General features: G+C 44.2%; 1 protein-coding gene across 2 annotated transcripts in view; it reads left to right on the top strand.

Moving 5' to 3' along the window:
• Positions 1-13,111, top strand: part of YIPF7 (Yip1 domain family member 7) — a 61,525-nt gene that overhangs the window by 29,502 nt on the left and 18,912 nt on the right. For both annotated transcript variants that reach the window (XM_069976511.1, XM_069976510.1), the window contains one exon: positions 5,971-6,152. In XM_069976511.1, the coding sequence (XP_069832612.1) occupies positions 5,971-6,152 (182 nt within the window). The remainder of the gene's footprint in view (positions 1-5,970; positions 6,153-13,111) is intronic.

Genomic DNA, 13,111 nt, shown 5'->3' with positions numbered 1-13,111 from the left:
CCGCTCAGCAGCTCTGGACACTCTCCTTAGTTGTTTGGTTAGGTCGGTGTGCCAAGGCTGTCTGTTCGTGCTTCGTGTTCTCTTTTTCGTGAGAGGGGCAACAGAGTCGAGGGCTGAGGTTATTGTGGAGTTGTAGAAGGTTGCGTCTGTGTCAGTGTCGTTCAGAGAGTGTATGGTGGAGGGAGGAAGAAGGGAGTCAGAGAGTGTTTGAATGTTGAGGTTTCTGAGGTTCCTGCGAGGGTGGGCAAGTTTCTGGACTGGGGGGGCAGATGAAGAGAGGAGAAACGAGAAAGTTAGGAGGTTGTGGTCAGAGATGTGGAGAGATGTGCTGGTGAGGTCAAGTATGGGGCAGAGGCGGGAGAAGATGAGGTCCAGTGTGTGGCCCTTTTTGTGAGTGGCCATAAAGGACCACTGTGTAAGGCCAAAGGAGGAGGCTAGTGATAGGAGTTTAGAGGCGGGTGATTTGGTGGTGTCGATGGGGATGTTGAAGTCGCCCATGATGATGGTGGGAATATCTGTTGAAAGGAAATGCAACAGCCAAGTGTTGAACTGGTCAAGGAAGGTGGTTGCGGAGCCTGGTGGTCGGTAGATGACGGCCACTTGGAGGTTAGAGGGGGAATAGATACGGATAGAGTGTACTTCAAAAGAGGTGAGTGTGAGAGCAGGGAGAGGAGGGCTTGGGGTAAAGGAGCAGTTCTCCATTAGCAGCAGGCCAACCCCGCCACCCGGTTTATTGCCAGGGCGAGGGGTGTGAGTAAACTGGAGCCCACCGTAGCAGAGTGCAGCAGGGGAAGCAGTGTCAGTAGGGGACAGCCATGTTTCAGTTATGCCTAGGAAGAAGAGGTTGTGGTAAAGAAAGAGATCATGTGTGAATGTAGGTTTATTGCAGACAGAGCGTGCGTTCCAGAGTGCAGTAGAGAAAGGGACAGGGGGAGGGGGGTCAGGACGGATGCGTATGGTGTTAGAGGGGTGCTGTCATGATCTAGAAGAATGTGGACGAAAGGAGGGCAGTGGAGTAGATGAGATCAGGTGGGGAGGGCCAGGGTTTGGTGAAATGTCTCCAGCAGTGAGAAGTAGCAGAGACAGAGACAGTAGGTGTGAGTTGGTAAGAGGGCAAGGACATTGAGAGCATTTACAGGTAAAGGTTTTAGTGTATGGAAAGAGGATAAAAGGAGGGGTGAGATCAGCAGGTAAAAGAGCAGGAGAAATAAAGAGATTGTTACTTGGTGTGGGGAGTGGAGGGTTAACACAGAGTTTGAGGATAATGGAAGCAAAGGTGAAAGCCAAGATAAACATTGTGAGCAAAGAGAGGGAGACGAGATGAGAATATGGCGGAGTGTTACCTTTGGTTTTATTCTGGTTTCAATTCTGGTATTAATTCATTTTTCACACTTAAATGGCTCACTTAGATGGACTCACAGATGACCAGGGTCACATATGACCCAGAGTCCAGAATATATAGGGATTTAGCAATCACTAGTACCAGGTGTAGTACATGGGGTTGGTGGGGACTGGAGTTGAGTGAAGACAGGGAAAACAGATAAACAAGGCTAGTGAAAACAAACTATTACAGCTCAGTGCTTAGGAGGTGCAATAAATGCCAATACAGATGGGATGAAAGACAGACATACCAAAATTAAACACAAGTATTCAGGGATCAATGAATGAGATGCTGAGGGCAGTAGTGGGGGTCCAGTGATGGAGAGGCACACATACCAAAATTAAACACAAGTATTCAGGAATCAATGAATGAGATGCTGAGGGCAGTAGTGGGGGTCCAGTGATGGAGAGGCACACATACCAAAATTAAACACAAGTATTCAGGGATCAATGAATGAGATGCTGAGGGCAGTAGTGGGGGTCCAGTGATGGAGAGGCACACATACCAAAATTAAACACTAGTATTCAGAGATCAATGAATGAGATGCTGAGGGCAGTAGTGGGGGTCCAGTGATGGAGAGGCACACATACCTGTGAATGAAAGATGAAGTCCTTGGCAATTATCTACGACACTTCGTCTCTGCTCGCCAGGACAACTGGTCTAGTCTGCTTCCATGGGCAGAGTTCTCCTACAACCATCTGGACTCAAGTTCCACAGGCAAGTCACCCTTCTATGTGGTCTATGGGCGTCACCTTCGTCCTCCTCTGCCTCTCTCTCCATCCTCCGAGGTCCCAGCCGTGGAGGAATTGTTGTCTGACCTACAGTCGATCTGGGAACAGACTCGACAATCTTTGCTCAAGGCATCTGACCGCATGAAGGACCAGGCGGATAAGAGAAGAAGACCTGCCACAAATTTTCTCCCAGGTGACAAAGTCTGGCTCTCGGCCAAATATGTCCTCGATTCCTCGGTCCTTTCTCGGTGCTAAAACGCATCAACCCAGTCACCTACAAACTCCGTCTACCCCCTACTATGCGGATTCCGAACGCCTTCCATGTTTCCCTCTTAAAGCCAGTGGTCCTCAACCGATTCTCCAATAAGTCTTCGTTCACTGCTCCACAAGCCGTCTCTGACGACGTCTACATTGTTAAAGACATTCTGGCCATGAAAACTGTCAGAGGAAGACAGTTCTTCCTAGTGGACTGGAGAGGATTTGGTCCTGAGGAGAGGTCCTGGGAACCCGAGACTAACATCCTGGACCATAATCTCATCAAGAGATTCCTGCAGGCAAGAAAGAGGGGGAGGCCAAAGGGGGGGGGGGTACTGTCACGGCCGCGGTGGCGTCCCATGCTCCGGCCCGCCGCCGCGACCTCTCTCCGCCCCATGCAGCCGCAGGGGTCCATGTGCAGGGACCCAGCGCTGCTACCTGTTCGGCCCCGGGGGGCGCCTTACCTCGCCCCGCTCCTGTCTCTGTCTGTGCACTGCCTGCCACCTGCGGTTATGCCTACAGACCTCTGCCTGCACTATCTTCTGCCTACTGCTCCTGCCACGCCTCGCCTGCTGTCACTAGCAACCAAGCCAGGGGTAGCGACCTGGGGGTCGCCTGCCACAGCAAGCCCATCCCGCCTTGCGGCGGGCTCTGGTGAAAACCAGCGGCCCCTTAGACTCCCCTCCCTGGTGCGGTTACTACCATCGCTAGTGACGGTTCAGTGGATCCACAACTCCAGGCGTTACACATGTACAGCTGCCAGTAAGCTTGCTGACCTCATTAGAGGGGTATTTAACTCTATCCTTGCATGGGGATGGGACATGAGACAAGGACTAATTCTGGCCATATCTGTGAATATTCTGCTTTTCATATACATGTCATTCACATCTATATTTTGCCAACTGGAGAACTTTCATTTACATTACAAGTTAAAATAAATTTTAGAATATTTTAATTCTGTACGGGAAAATGTGCAGACCCAGTGGACCAATTTGTTCTTTTTTTTGCTGTCAACGTCTACCTCTTTATCACTCTCAGGAAGTGAATTTTGTGATTGTAAGCAGGAGATGAGGAAATAAAATTCTGTGATCGAAGTGTGAAGCTGTTATACATCCCAAAGAAACCAATTATTAAATAGTTTAAATTCTGATAGAAATCCAATATTCCAGCTAAACATTTGTTGTTGATTCAGTCACTTCAAGTGATTCTTTGTGCAGCTACTGTGTACTCAAGAGTTAGTGAGAAGAGTTATTTAATCAGATATAAGCGCCATTTCCATCCAGCCGAGACCACCAGGATCATTTGGTGACTTGAGAATACAGGACTAGTATGTTATTTTTGCTGGATATTTCATTGCACCAGCCCTTGTATTGTTCAGACAAGTAAAAACACCTCAGTGTAACAAAAAAAAAAATCATACTTAACCACTTCTTGACATTATTATTATTAATAATAATAATAATAATATTTATATAGTACCCACTGATTCTGCAGCACTTCACATAGATTTGTCATTAGACCAAGACTCCCTGTAGCAAGTAACCATGCAGTTATATAGGAAGTAGTGATTGGTGAAGGACTAGGGCTCCTTTGGAATAGAAGCAGCAGAGAGCTGGTAACGTGGACGACTCTATTTGTCAAATAATAAAAACACAATTTCTAGATTCCTTATATTTTACATGCATGTACATTATGCTCTAGTTACACCACAACAGGACCATGTAGCAGTTCATAAGGACAAGAAGCTATAGCTTCTTTAACAATTCTCTGCTCCCCCCTACAGAATTTTAATATAGTGGGTACATTTATCAGGACCAGACTAGTAGAAAGTTTGAAACTTTTTGTGCCAAGCCCAGTGTTGCGCAAAAAATGTTGTGACTTTCCACTGGTCAACGCCCTGCTCGCATTGCATGGAAGAAGATCTGGCCTCCCTGTTTTTTACAATTTACGTCTGCATACAGGGGTATATTCTAATTAAAGTATATGTCAGTTGAGAGCTGGCATAGAGCTTTGAGTCAGCCTTAGATGCTCTTAATAAATCTCGCAGAGCTGAAACTGAGGAATAATTTGGATAAAAATTATGTGAAATGCCACTCTTGATAAATTCCCCACATTATATATATATATATATTACAAAATATTAGCACTTTTTTGTTTTTGAGATTTCATGACATTTATTTATAGTGGTAGACAGACAGCTTAATTGGGTGATAATAAGAATACCATACCGGACCTCAGTGACTTCTAGTGTAAAGGCACAAATGGCAGCTCATGGAGTGGGTACTGGGCAAATTAATAGTCCAATATAAAGAAACACAGAAGATGGCGCTGAATGGCTTTCCACTCAGAGGTAATGGACACTCTTCCAGGGTCAGCCACCAGTGGGCTCAGTCTCTGAAACCACAAGTATTGCAAAATGTCCTATATGAAAACTTAGACGGCACTCACCATTGCGTGTGAACAGACTATCTGATCTTACTTAATGGTGATTGCCGTCTACGACTAGCAAGTTAACAAGTATAGCATTGGCCTCCAACCAGTGTCTCAGGGGCCACATAAGGCTTGTAAACCATAAGTTATGACTATATGCATTTGTAACAACAGGATATTGATAATATTAAACATATATCTGGACCCCCAAACAGTGGCAGTTTAAGGCCGGGTTCACACAGTGTAAGACACCGTCCATTCTGTGACCAGGCCGTGTCACAGAATGGCTGGTGTCAGTAAAGATCATCCCGGCCGGTACTGCAGTACCGGCCAGATGAACTTCATTTATATTGAATTCGGATGCAGGCACAAACATGTGCACCCGCATCCCAATACCAAGTGACATGTCACTTCTTTCAGAGGATAGCGGAATACGCTGGCCCATAGAATGGTGTCTATGGAGCCGGCGGAAAGGCGCGTGGCCGTGCGCGCGGACAGCCGACGGAATTCTGCGGATATTATCCGTGAGAATTCCTCAGTATGAACCCACCCTATGAACCCATCCTAGTGCTGGATTTATAAAGGTGCTTGGAAAGGGTGTGCTACTTTGTTATTAAGATTTATCATGTGTGATTTTTTTTTTTTTTTGTGCAAAAATTGTGCAGTGATACTCCACGCCTACCCAAGGGTAGTTTTTAAGCCAAGATATTTTAGCCAAAAAATTGCTCTAGATTTATCAAAGTGCCTCAAGATAGTTATGGTGCAACAACTGAAAAATTTTGTGCAGCCCATAAGTAGTACCGCCTGCTCAAACAAATTATGCAAATGATTCATCTGATTTTAAAAGTTTAATGTGGTTTGCCTGATCCAAAAGTATGGTGACATTTATGTAAACTTAACCAGGAGTCTTAACAAGCCACGCATGCTTACATATTCACAAGGCATACATGTAATGGAATTTTTTGGTTTGGGTTTTATATGCATTATACGCTTCTCAACCATATTGAGGCTCACGCTATATAACAAACTAAAACACAAACTTCTTAAGACAAACTACAGCTTGAAACAATAAAAAATAATCAATACATAAAAATGTTCTCCTTTTGCATTTTCTACAAAAATAAAAACTAAAAACAATTCCTTAATTTCCTCTAAAATCTCTTTTGTCTGCAGGCAGGAAAGATTCATTTTGGCTATGTGTATACAATGAGCATACTCGGCTGCCTGGGAATTCATGCTTTATTAAATCTGATGAGTATCACAGGTGTCTCACATGGATGTGTTGCCAGTGTCTTGGGTTACTGCCTTCTGCCTATGGTGATTCTTTCTTGCTTTGCAATATTGTTTTCTCTTCGGTAAGTATCAATATATGGAAAATAAGCTTGTGATACTCCGTTTCTCTACACGCTGTACAATGTGTTCTAATTATATACAAAAACAAGTCGATGCTGACTGTTTCCAAGTATAATAAAGAAGATTTCACAATATTAAGAAATATGCTCATTATCGAGAGTCTGGAAAAACATGAATAAGTTATATGTAAAATGTTATTCCATAAATGATTAAGCAAAAGTAAAGTGGTAGTTTGGACAATCTCTAAGTGTTAGAAAGGTCCCCTGACTATAGTCTAATCAGAGGGTGTAAAGTGTATAGAAACCTGAAAGCGAGTGTTCAATTCCCCTGCAGCGCTTCCGTAGGGGAAATACAGCATTACACAGTTCTCATTGAATCCAATGGATTGTATGAGTCCTCCAGGGCAAGAGAAGCTCTTTGTTGCAGCTCTTTGCTCTGGGTCCTAAATGATATTCCTGATCAGGGATCCCTTAACTGGTTCAGGAATCTAACTAAGATGTAGAAAGTGTAGTAGGATTGTGTTATTACAATTTCATTTCAAAACGGTACTCAGGGGATTATTTTTTAATCAAATCTCGAGTCTTCCAGAACTAATTCCCCCTGTAGGAAGTCTCTCTAGTAGGTAGGCATCGCCTATAGGTAACTGCCCAATATGCAGTATTTCCCATGTAGGTAATCCCACCTGGTAATGTAGTTAGCACCCCCCTCCAGGCAAACCCCCCTGGTAGTTATCAACCCCCTCCCCAGCAGACAACCCCTTAGCAAATAGCCCCTTAGTATGTAGTATCCCCCAATATAGTAGGACCCCACTCTAGGTAGTCCCCCTGTTATTTACGCCCCCATCCCTACCAGTAAAAAGCATCTCCTTTGGTTGGATAGCACTCATTCTCCCCCTCCGACTCAAGTAGGCAACCCTTCTGTGAAAAAAATAAAAAAAAACTACTCATACACATACTCACATGGTTTGCTCTGTCCTCTGGTATCTCCTTCTTCTCTCTGCTCTATGAGTGAGCGCAAAAGTGACTAGGGGCTGGAGTGACCTCTTGTGACCGGAGGCAGAATGTTGCCTGTGGCCACAAAAGTGATTGACACAGCGGGTAGCCAATAGCTCCTTGCTGTGTCAATTATGGCACTGTTTAACTATCTGGGGCTAGCCTTTATTTCTTCTGTGCATGGGCCCCGACATTTATGCCTAACGATGTCCCTGCTGCCACCTTTGTCCATGTCAGGAACTGTGCAAAGCAGGAGAGGTTTGCTATGGATAGTTCCTGTCACTGACAGGGGTGGCAGTAGAGAGCACTCTGTAGACAGGAAAGAATACACCACCTTTTTAGGGTGCCTTCACACCTACCGGATCCACAGCGGATCTCACTTCTGCGGATTCGAATTGACATCCCGCTGTGAATATGTGCTTTAACTCCCTGGTGCCCGCAGCCCGCCATCGCATCCCCCATCCCCGGCGGCGGCACATCCCCCCATCAGCCCATCTCCGTCCCGCCAACGCGAGCATACATTACCTGCTCGGCGGCACGGCTGCAGTGAGGCTCCCGGCTCCGGTCCCGCTCAGCTGATCTGAGTGGGACCGGAGCTGGCAGCCTCACTGCAGCCGCACCGCCGAGCAGGTACTGTATGCTCTCGGCGGCGGGATGCGGGCTGGGGGTGGGCTGATGGGGGGATGTGGCCGGGATGGGGGGGATGCGACGGCGGGGCTGCGGGCACCAGGGAGTTAAAGCACATATTCACAGCGGGATGTCAATCCTGCCGCGAATATGTGCTATCATAGGGGTAAATTGATACCGGATCCGCAGCGGTTCTCGCTTTAAATCCGCAGAAGTGAGATCCACTGTGGATCCGGTAGGTGTGAAGGCACCCTTTAAAGGAAAACAGCAGGTTAGGTGAATGTGCCCTGCTGATAGCTTCCTATTGCACACAGGGTACTGAGTCTGAAGGTTTGTTTCTTATCTTCATCCTCGGCGCAGTTACCATGCAGTTTGAAGTGTAATCCTGTGTGCCATAAGGCCATTTGGAGCACTGGGGTGGGACTACTTCCCCATGAGCACTAATAGCCGCTGGCCCTCCCCTTCTAATGAATATCATTGGAGCAGGAATCTGGGGGTCAGGTCAGTGCTCTGACGGTGATAGTGTTCCAAACGGCCCGAATAGACACAGGATTATACTTTTAACAAGATGGGAATGATGATAAGGATGAAGGTCGAGGATGAGACATACCTTCATCCTTAGCTCCCTGTGTGCAATAGGGAGCTATTAGCAGGTTAGATTTCTTTAACCTGCTGATAGTTCCCCTTTAAATAGAAGTAATAAACAAATCTGTATAACTTTCTGGCATCAGTTGATTTTTCTTTTTAACTCCTTTAAAATTAGTCCTTGTAGGGATTATACCTTAAATTTCTAAAATGTTTTTAAAAGGGGGGTGCATTTCAGATCTTCTAGTATTGAGAAATGTTTGAAGATGTTTTTCATCATTTCTGGATAGCTAAAACCTCCAATGATTGCTAAAACTTTGCTTTCTGTCAGCTGCACTCAGTAGTTGATGGTACATTCTGTATGATAGTAATGGCTGCTGTCAGAATCTGGGCCCCAGGGTTGCTTCATTTTAGCACTGAGGTTCATCTTACAGAGTCTAATCAGTAACAGTGTATTTAAAAAATGTATATTCCCTTTATTCACAATTTAAATGTTTAGAAAAATCTGGATTTATATTTGGTGGAGCCCAAAAATCATCTTCTCACCATTCTTAAGGGTTAAAGGGGTTGTCCTTGGAGCAGAAGACAGCTGAAGCCTTCTGATCCATGTTGTTCACTTTGGGGCAATTCTGCCTATTGAAAACGAGCCTTTTAGGACATGGAAGGGCCAGGGGCCGATTATTGTGTGCGGGCGGACCCACCCCTGCATGCAATGTCCAATAAATCTTGCCACAAAATTGGCAATATTTTACAGCTATTGAACATCGTGTGCGGGCACCCCCTCCATGTCTGGCAAGCTTACTATTGAGATGTGGAATCATCCAAAACAAGCTACAGGGAGTAGAAGGCTTCAGCCATCTTCTACTCCCTGGACAAACCCTTTAATGTAACAAGACCATGCAGGTATTTAAAAATCTTTTGAAACGACAGGTAAGTTTGCAATACAATGCAATATGATGCTAAAATATTAAAGTCATGTCTTGGCTAAATAAGATTAGCATGCAACTGCATAATAATGTTGCACAGTGGTGGCATTCCACTGTACAGTACCAATGTACAGTGACATCTCCAGTAATGGATTATAATAGGTCCGTTTTGGGCGGTAGCCTGGAGCCCTGAGCTCCTGGGGGGCCCATGGCCACCCAAACAGACTTATACTTTCATAAGTGTATTGACTCCTGGCAACAGTTTGGCCATGATTTGCAAAAAATTGCTGCTTTTTTACCTCGATTTTGCACAAATCAGGGCATCATGACATCATTCATCCTGTTCTATGAACACCACGCTAGTGCTGCCATAGTTACAGTAGGATGGGTGGCCCAGGCCTACTGAACAGGCTGGGGCCTATGGTAATGTTAAACCGCCACTGGGCATCTCCATACACAGTAAAAAGAATCATGTAGAATGTCTGAATAAAACTGCTATATAATTAATTTTCTTAGTGGTCACAAGCCTCAGTTCCAAGGTTATCTGTGGTGATCCCTCTCACAGGGCAGATGATGTGACTTGTGCAACCACACAGGACATATGCCTAAAGTTGGCCCTGTATTCACCCGCCGACTGTGACCTGACAGCTTGTGTGTTAAGCATATGAAGCATATGTGGTCTGTACAAATGCTACTGCCCACTTGCCTCTGTCAAGTTGCCATGCTACAAAACAACTTAATCTTTCTATTAGGTTTTTTGTCTAGTACAGGGATAGGGAACCTGCGGCCCCCAAGCTGTTGCAAACCTACAATTGCCATCATGCCCACACAGCCAAAACTAAAGCAGGAGGGCTGCAGGTTCCCCATCCCTGGTCTACTAATACAATTATAAACTTCTTCTTTAGAAGAGGGGGACAAAAAGTGTTCATGACCCGGGTATGTATTATTACTGGGAAATCTCATTTCAGGGGGATTTCAGGTTATTCTCCATTGTGAATACTATAATTCATCATTTGGTTATTTACAGAAATTACAAGAATAGCATATCTGGAGAAGGTTTTATCAATGTTACAAGAAAGTTATAATAATGAATCACATTTACTTATCAGGGTGTCCATATGCTCCGTAGCAAAAGAAAAGTCATGTATTATAATGACAAAGCTATCCCATCAAACTAAGGATTGTTACTTGTATCATTTGTCCCAATTTCACATCCCATGAAGCTGATAGAATTGTCAGGTGCAACCTTTTCATAGGAAATGACAAAAATCTGACTGATTTATGTCCTTTTGGCTGCCAGCCTAACACGTGAGGCAGACGCTAGCAGAAATAATAGTTGGCAAATAATGAGATTTGGTCGGACCATTACTGAAAAAAATGTGTTTTCTTATTCAGCCCACAAAGCTCGAAACCGCATCTGTGTGCAGGAGCAGGAATTAACCCACTTCATTTTCCATTTCTCTGTTTACAGGAAATAGTATGTATTGATGCTCGGTATTACTTGTCTTCTGTGGGTTTAAAGAGGGCATCTCAGTAATTGTATATGCCGCCATCAAAAGGGCTGGAACGGATAAAGTGCACAAAACTCTAACTTTTTCATAATAAGATCCCATGTAAAGCAGAATGAGTAACATTATATGCATGAATAATTAAAGGAAAAACCTCTGCCACTTCTGCCAGATGACAATTACCTGTTGATAATGCAACCCCATGTTACTTTTAGTAAAATCCACTTTCTTTCCAAAATATTCATCTTTCCGTTTCTGAGCCTAGAAGCAATGTTTTCTCACTAGACGCTATCAGAAAGTTTTTGCTGGTATTGGTATTTTGGTATGGTATTTTGCTGACTTACTACACAGACAGACAGCAAGGGAGGACTATCAATATCTCAATATCTACTTCATTTATAGTATGAGACAGAGAGACAGTGCTGTTTGTGTCTATATCTTTTACAGCTGAGGTCAAGGGCAGTACAGTACCCACATCATCTACAGAGAAGAAAAAGAAGACAGCACTATCTGTATGTCATTAATAGGGAGTTACAGGGTGGCAGTACTATCTGTGCCCACATCATCTACAGAGAGAAAAAGGGAGACAGCACTATCTGTACGTCATTTAAAGGGAGTTACAGGGAGGCAGTACTATCTATGAACACATCATCTACAGAGAGAAAAAGGGAGACAGCAATATCTGTACGTCATTTATAGGGAGTTACAGGAAGGCAGTACTATCTGCATGTCATTTATGGGGAGTTCCAAGAAGGTAGTACTATCTGTGCCCACATCATCTACAGAGAGAAAAAAGGAGACAGCACTATCTGTACGTCATTTATGGGGAGTTACAGGGAGGCAGTACTACCTGTGCCCACATCATCTAAAGAGAGAACAAAAGGAGACAGCACTATCTGTATGTCATTGTGACAGCACTATTTGTACGTCATTTATAGGGAGTTACAGGGAGGCAGTACTATCTGTGCCCAAGTAATCTACAGAGAAAAAGGGAGGCAGTACTATCTGTGCCCATGTCATCTACAGGGAAAAAAGGGAGACAGCACTATCTGTGCCCATGTCATCTACAGGGAAAAAAGGGAGACAGCACTATCTGTCCATGATTTATAAGGAGTTACAGGGAGGCAGTACTATCTGTGCCCACATCATCCACAGAGAGAAAAAAGGAGACAGCACTATCTGTATGTCATTTATAAGGAGTTACAGGGAGACAGAACTATCAGTATGTCATTTATAGGGAGTTACAGGGTGACAGCACTATTTGCAGGTCATTTATAGGGAGTTACAGGGAAGCAGTACTATCTGTGAACACATCATCTACAGAGAGAAAAAGGGAGACAGCAATATCTGTACATCATTTATAAGGAGTTACAGGGAGGCAGTACTATCTGTACATCATTCATAGGGAGTTACAGGGAGACAGCACTATCTGTATGTCATTTATAGGGAGTTACAGGGTGACAGCACTATTTGCAGGTCATTTATAGGAAGTTACAGGGAGGCAGTACTATCTGTGAACACATCATCTACAGAGAGAAAAAAGGAGACAGCACTATCTGTACGTCATTTAAAGGGAGTTACAGGGAGGCAGTACTATCTATGAACACATCATCTACAGAGAGAAAAAGGGAGACAGCAATATCTGTACGTCATTTATAGGGAGTTACAGGAAGGCAGTACTATCTGCATGTCATTTATGGGGAGTTCCAAGAAGGTAGTACTATCTGTGCCCACATCATCTACAGAGAGAAAAAAGGAGACAGCACTATCTGTACGTCATTTATGGGGAGTTACAGGGAGGCAGTACTACCTGTGCCCACATCATCTAAAGAGAGAACAAAAGGAGACAGCACTATCTGTATGTCATTGTGACAGCACTATTTGTACGTCATTTATAGGGAGTTACAGGGAGGCAGTACTATCTGTGCCCACATAATTTATACAGAGAAAAAGGAGACAGCACTATCTATACCTTATTAACAAGGAGTTACAAGGAGGCAGTACTATCTGTGCCCATGTAATCTACAGAGAAAAAAGGAAGACAGCACTATCTGTCCATCATTTATAAGGAGTTACAGGGAGGCAGTACTATCTGTGCCCACATAATTTATACAGAGAAAAAGGAGACAGCACTATCTATAGGTTATTAATAGGGAGTTACAAGGAGGCAGTACTATCTGTGCCCAAGTAATCTACAGAGAAAAAGGGAGGCAGTACTATCTGTGCCCATGTCATCTACAGGGAAAAAAGGGAGACAGCACTATCTGTCCATGATTTATAAGGAGTTACAGGGAGGCAGTACTATCTGTGCCCACATCATCCA

The sequence above is a fragment of the Dendropsophus ebraccatus genome, chromosome 7 (genome assembly GCF_027789765.1).
Source record: "Dendropsophus ebraccatus isolate aDenEbr1 chromosome 7, aDenEbr1.pat, whole genome shotgun sequence".
In the NCBI taxonomy this organism is placed as follows: domain Eukaryota; kingdom Metazoa; phylum Chordata; class Amphibia; order Anura; family Hylidae; genus Dendropsophus; species Dendropsophus ebraccatus.
This window is presented reverse-complemented; position numbering and strand designations above follow the sequence as displayed.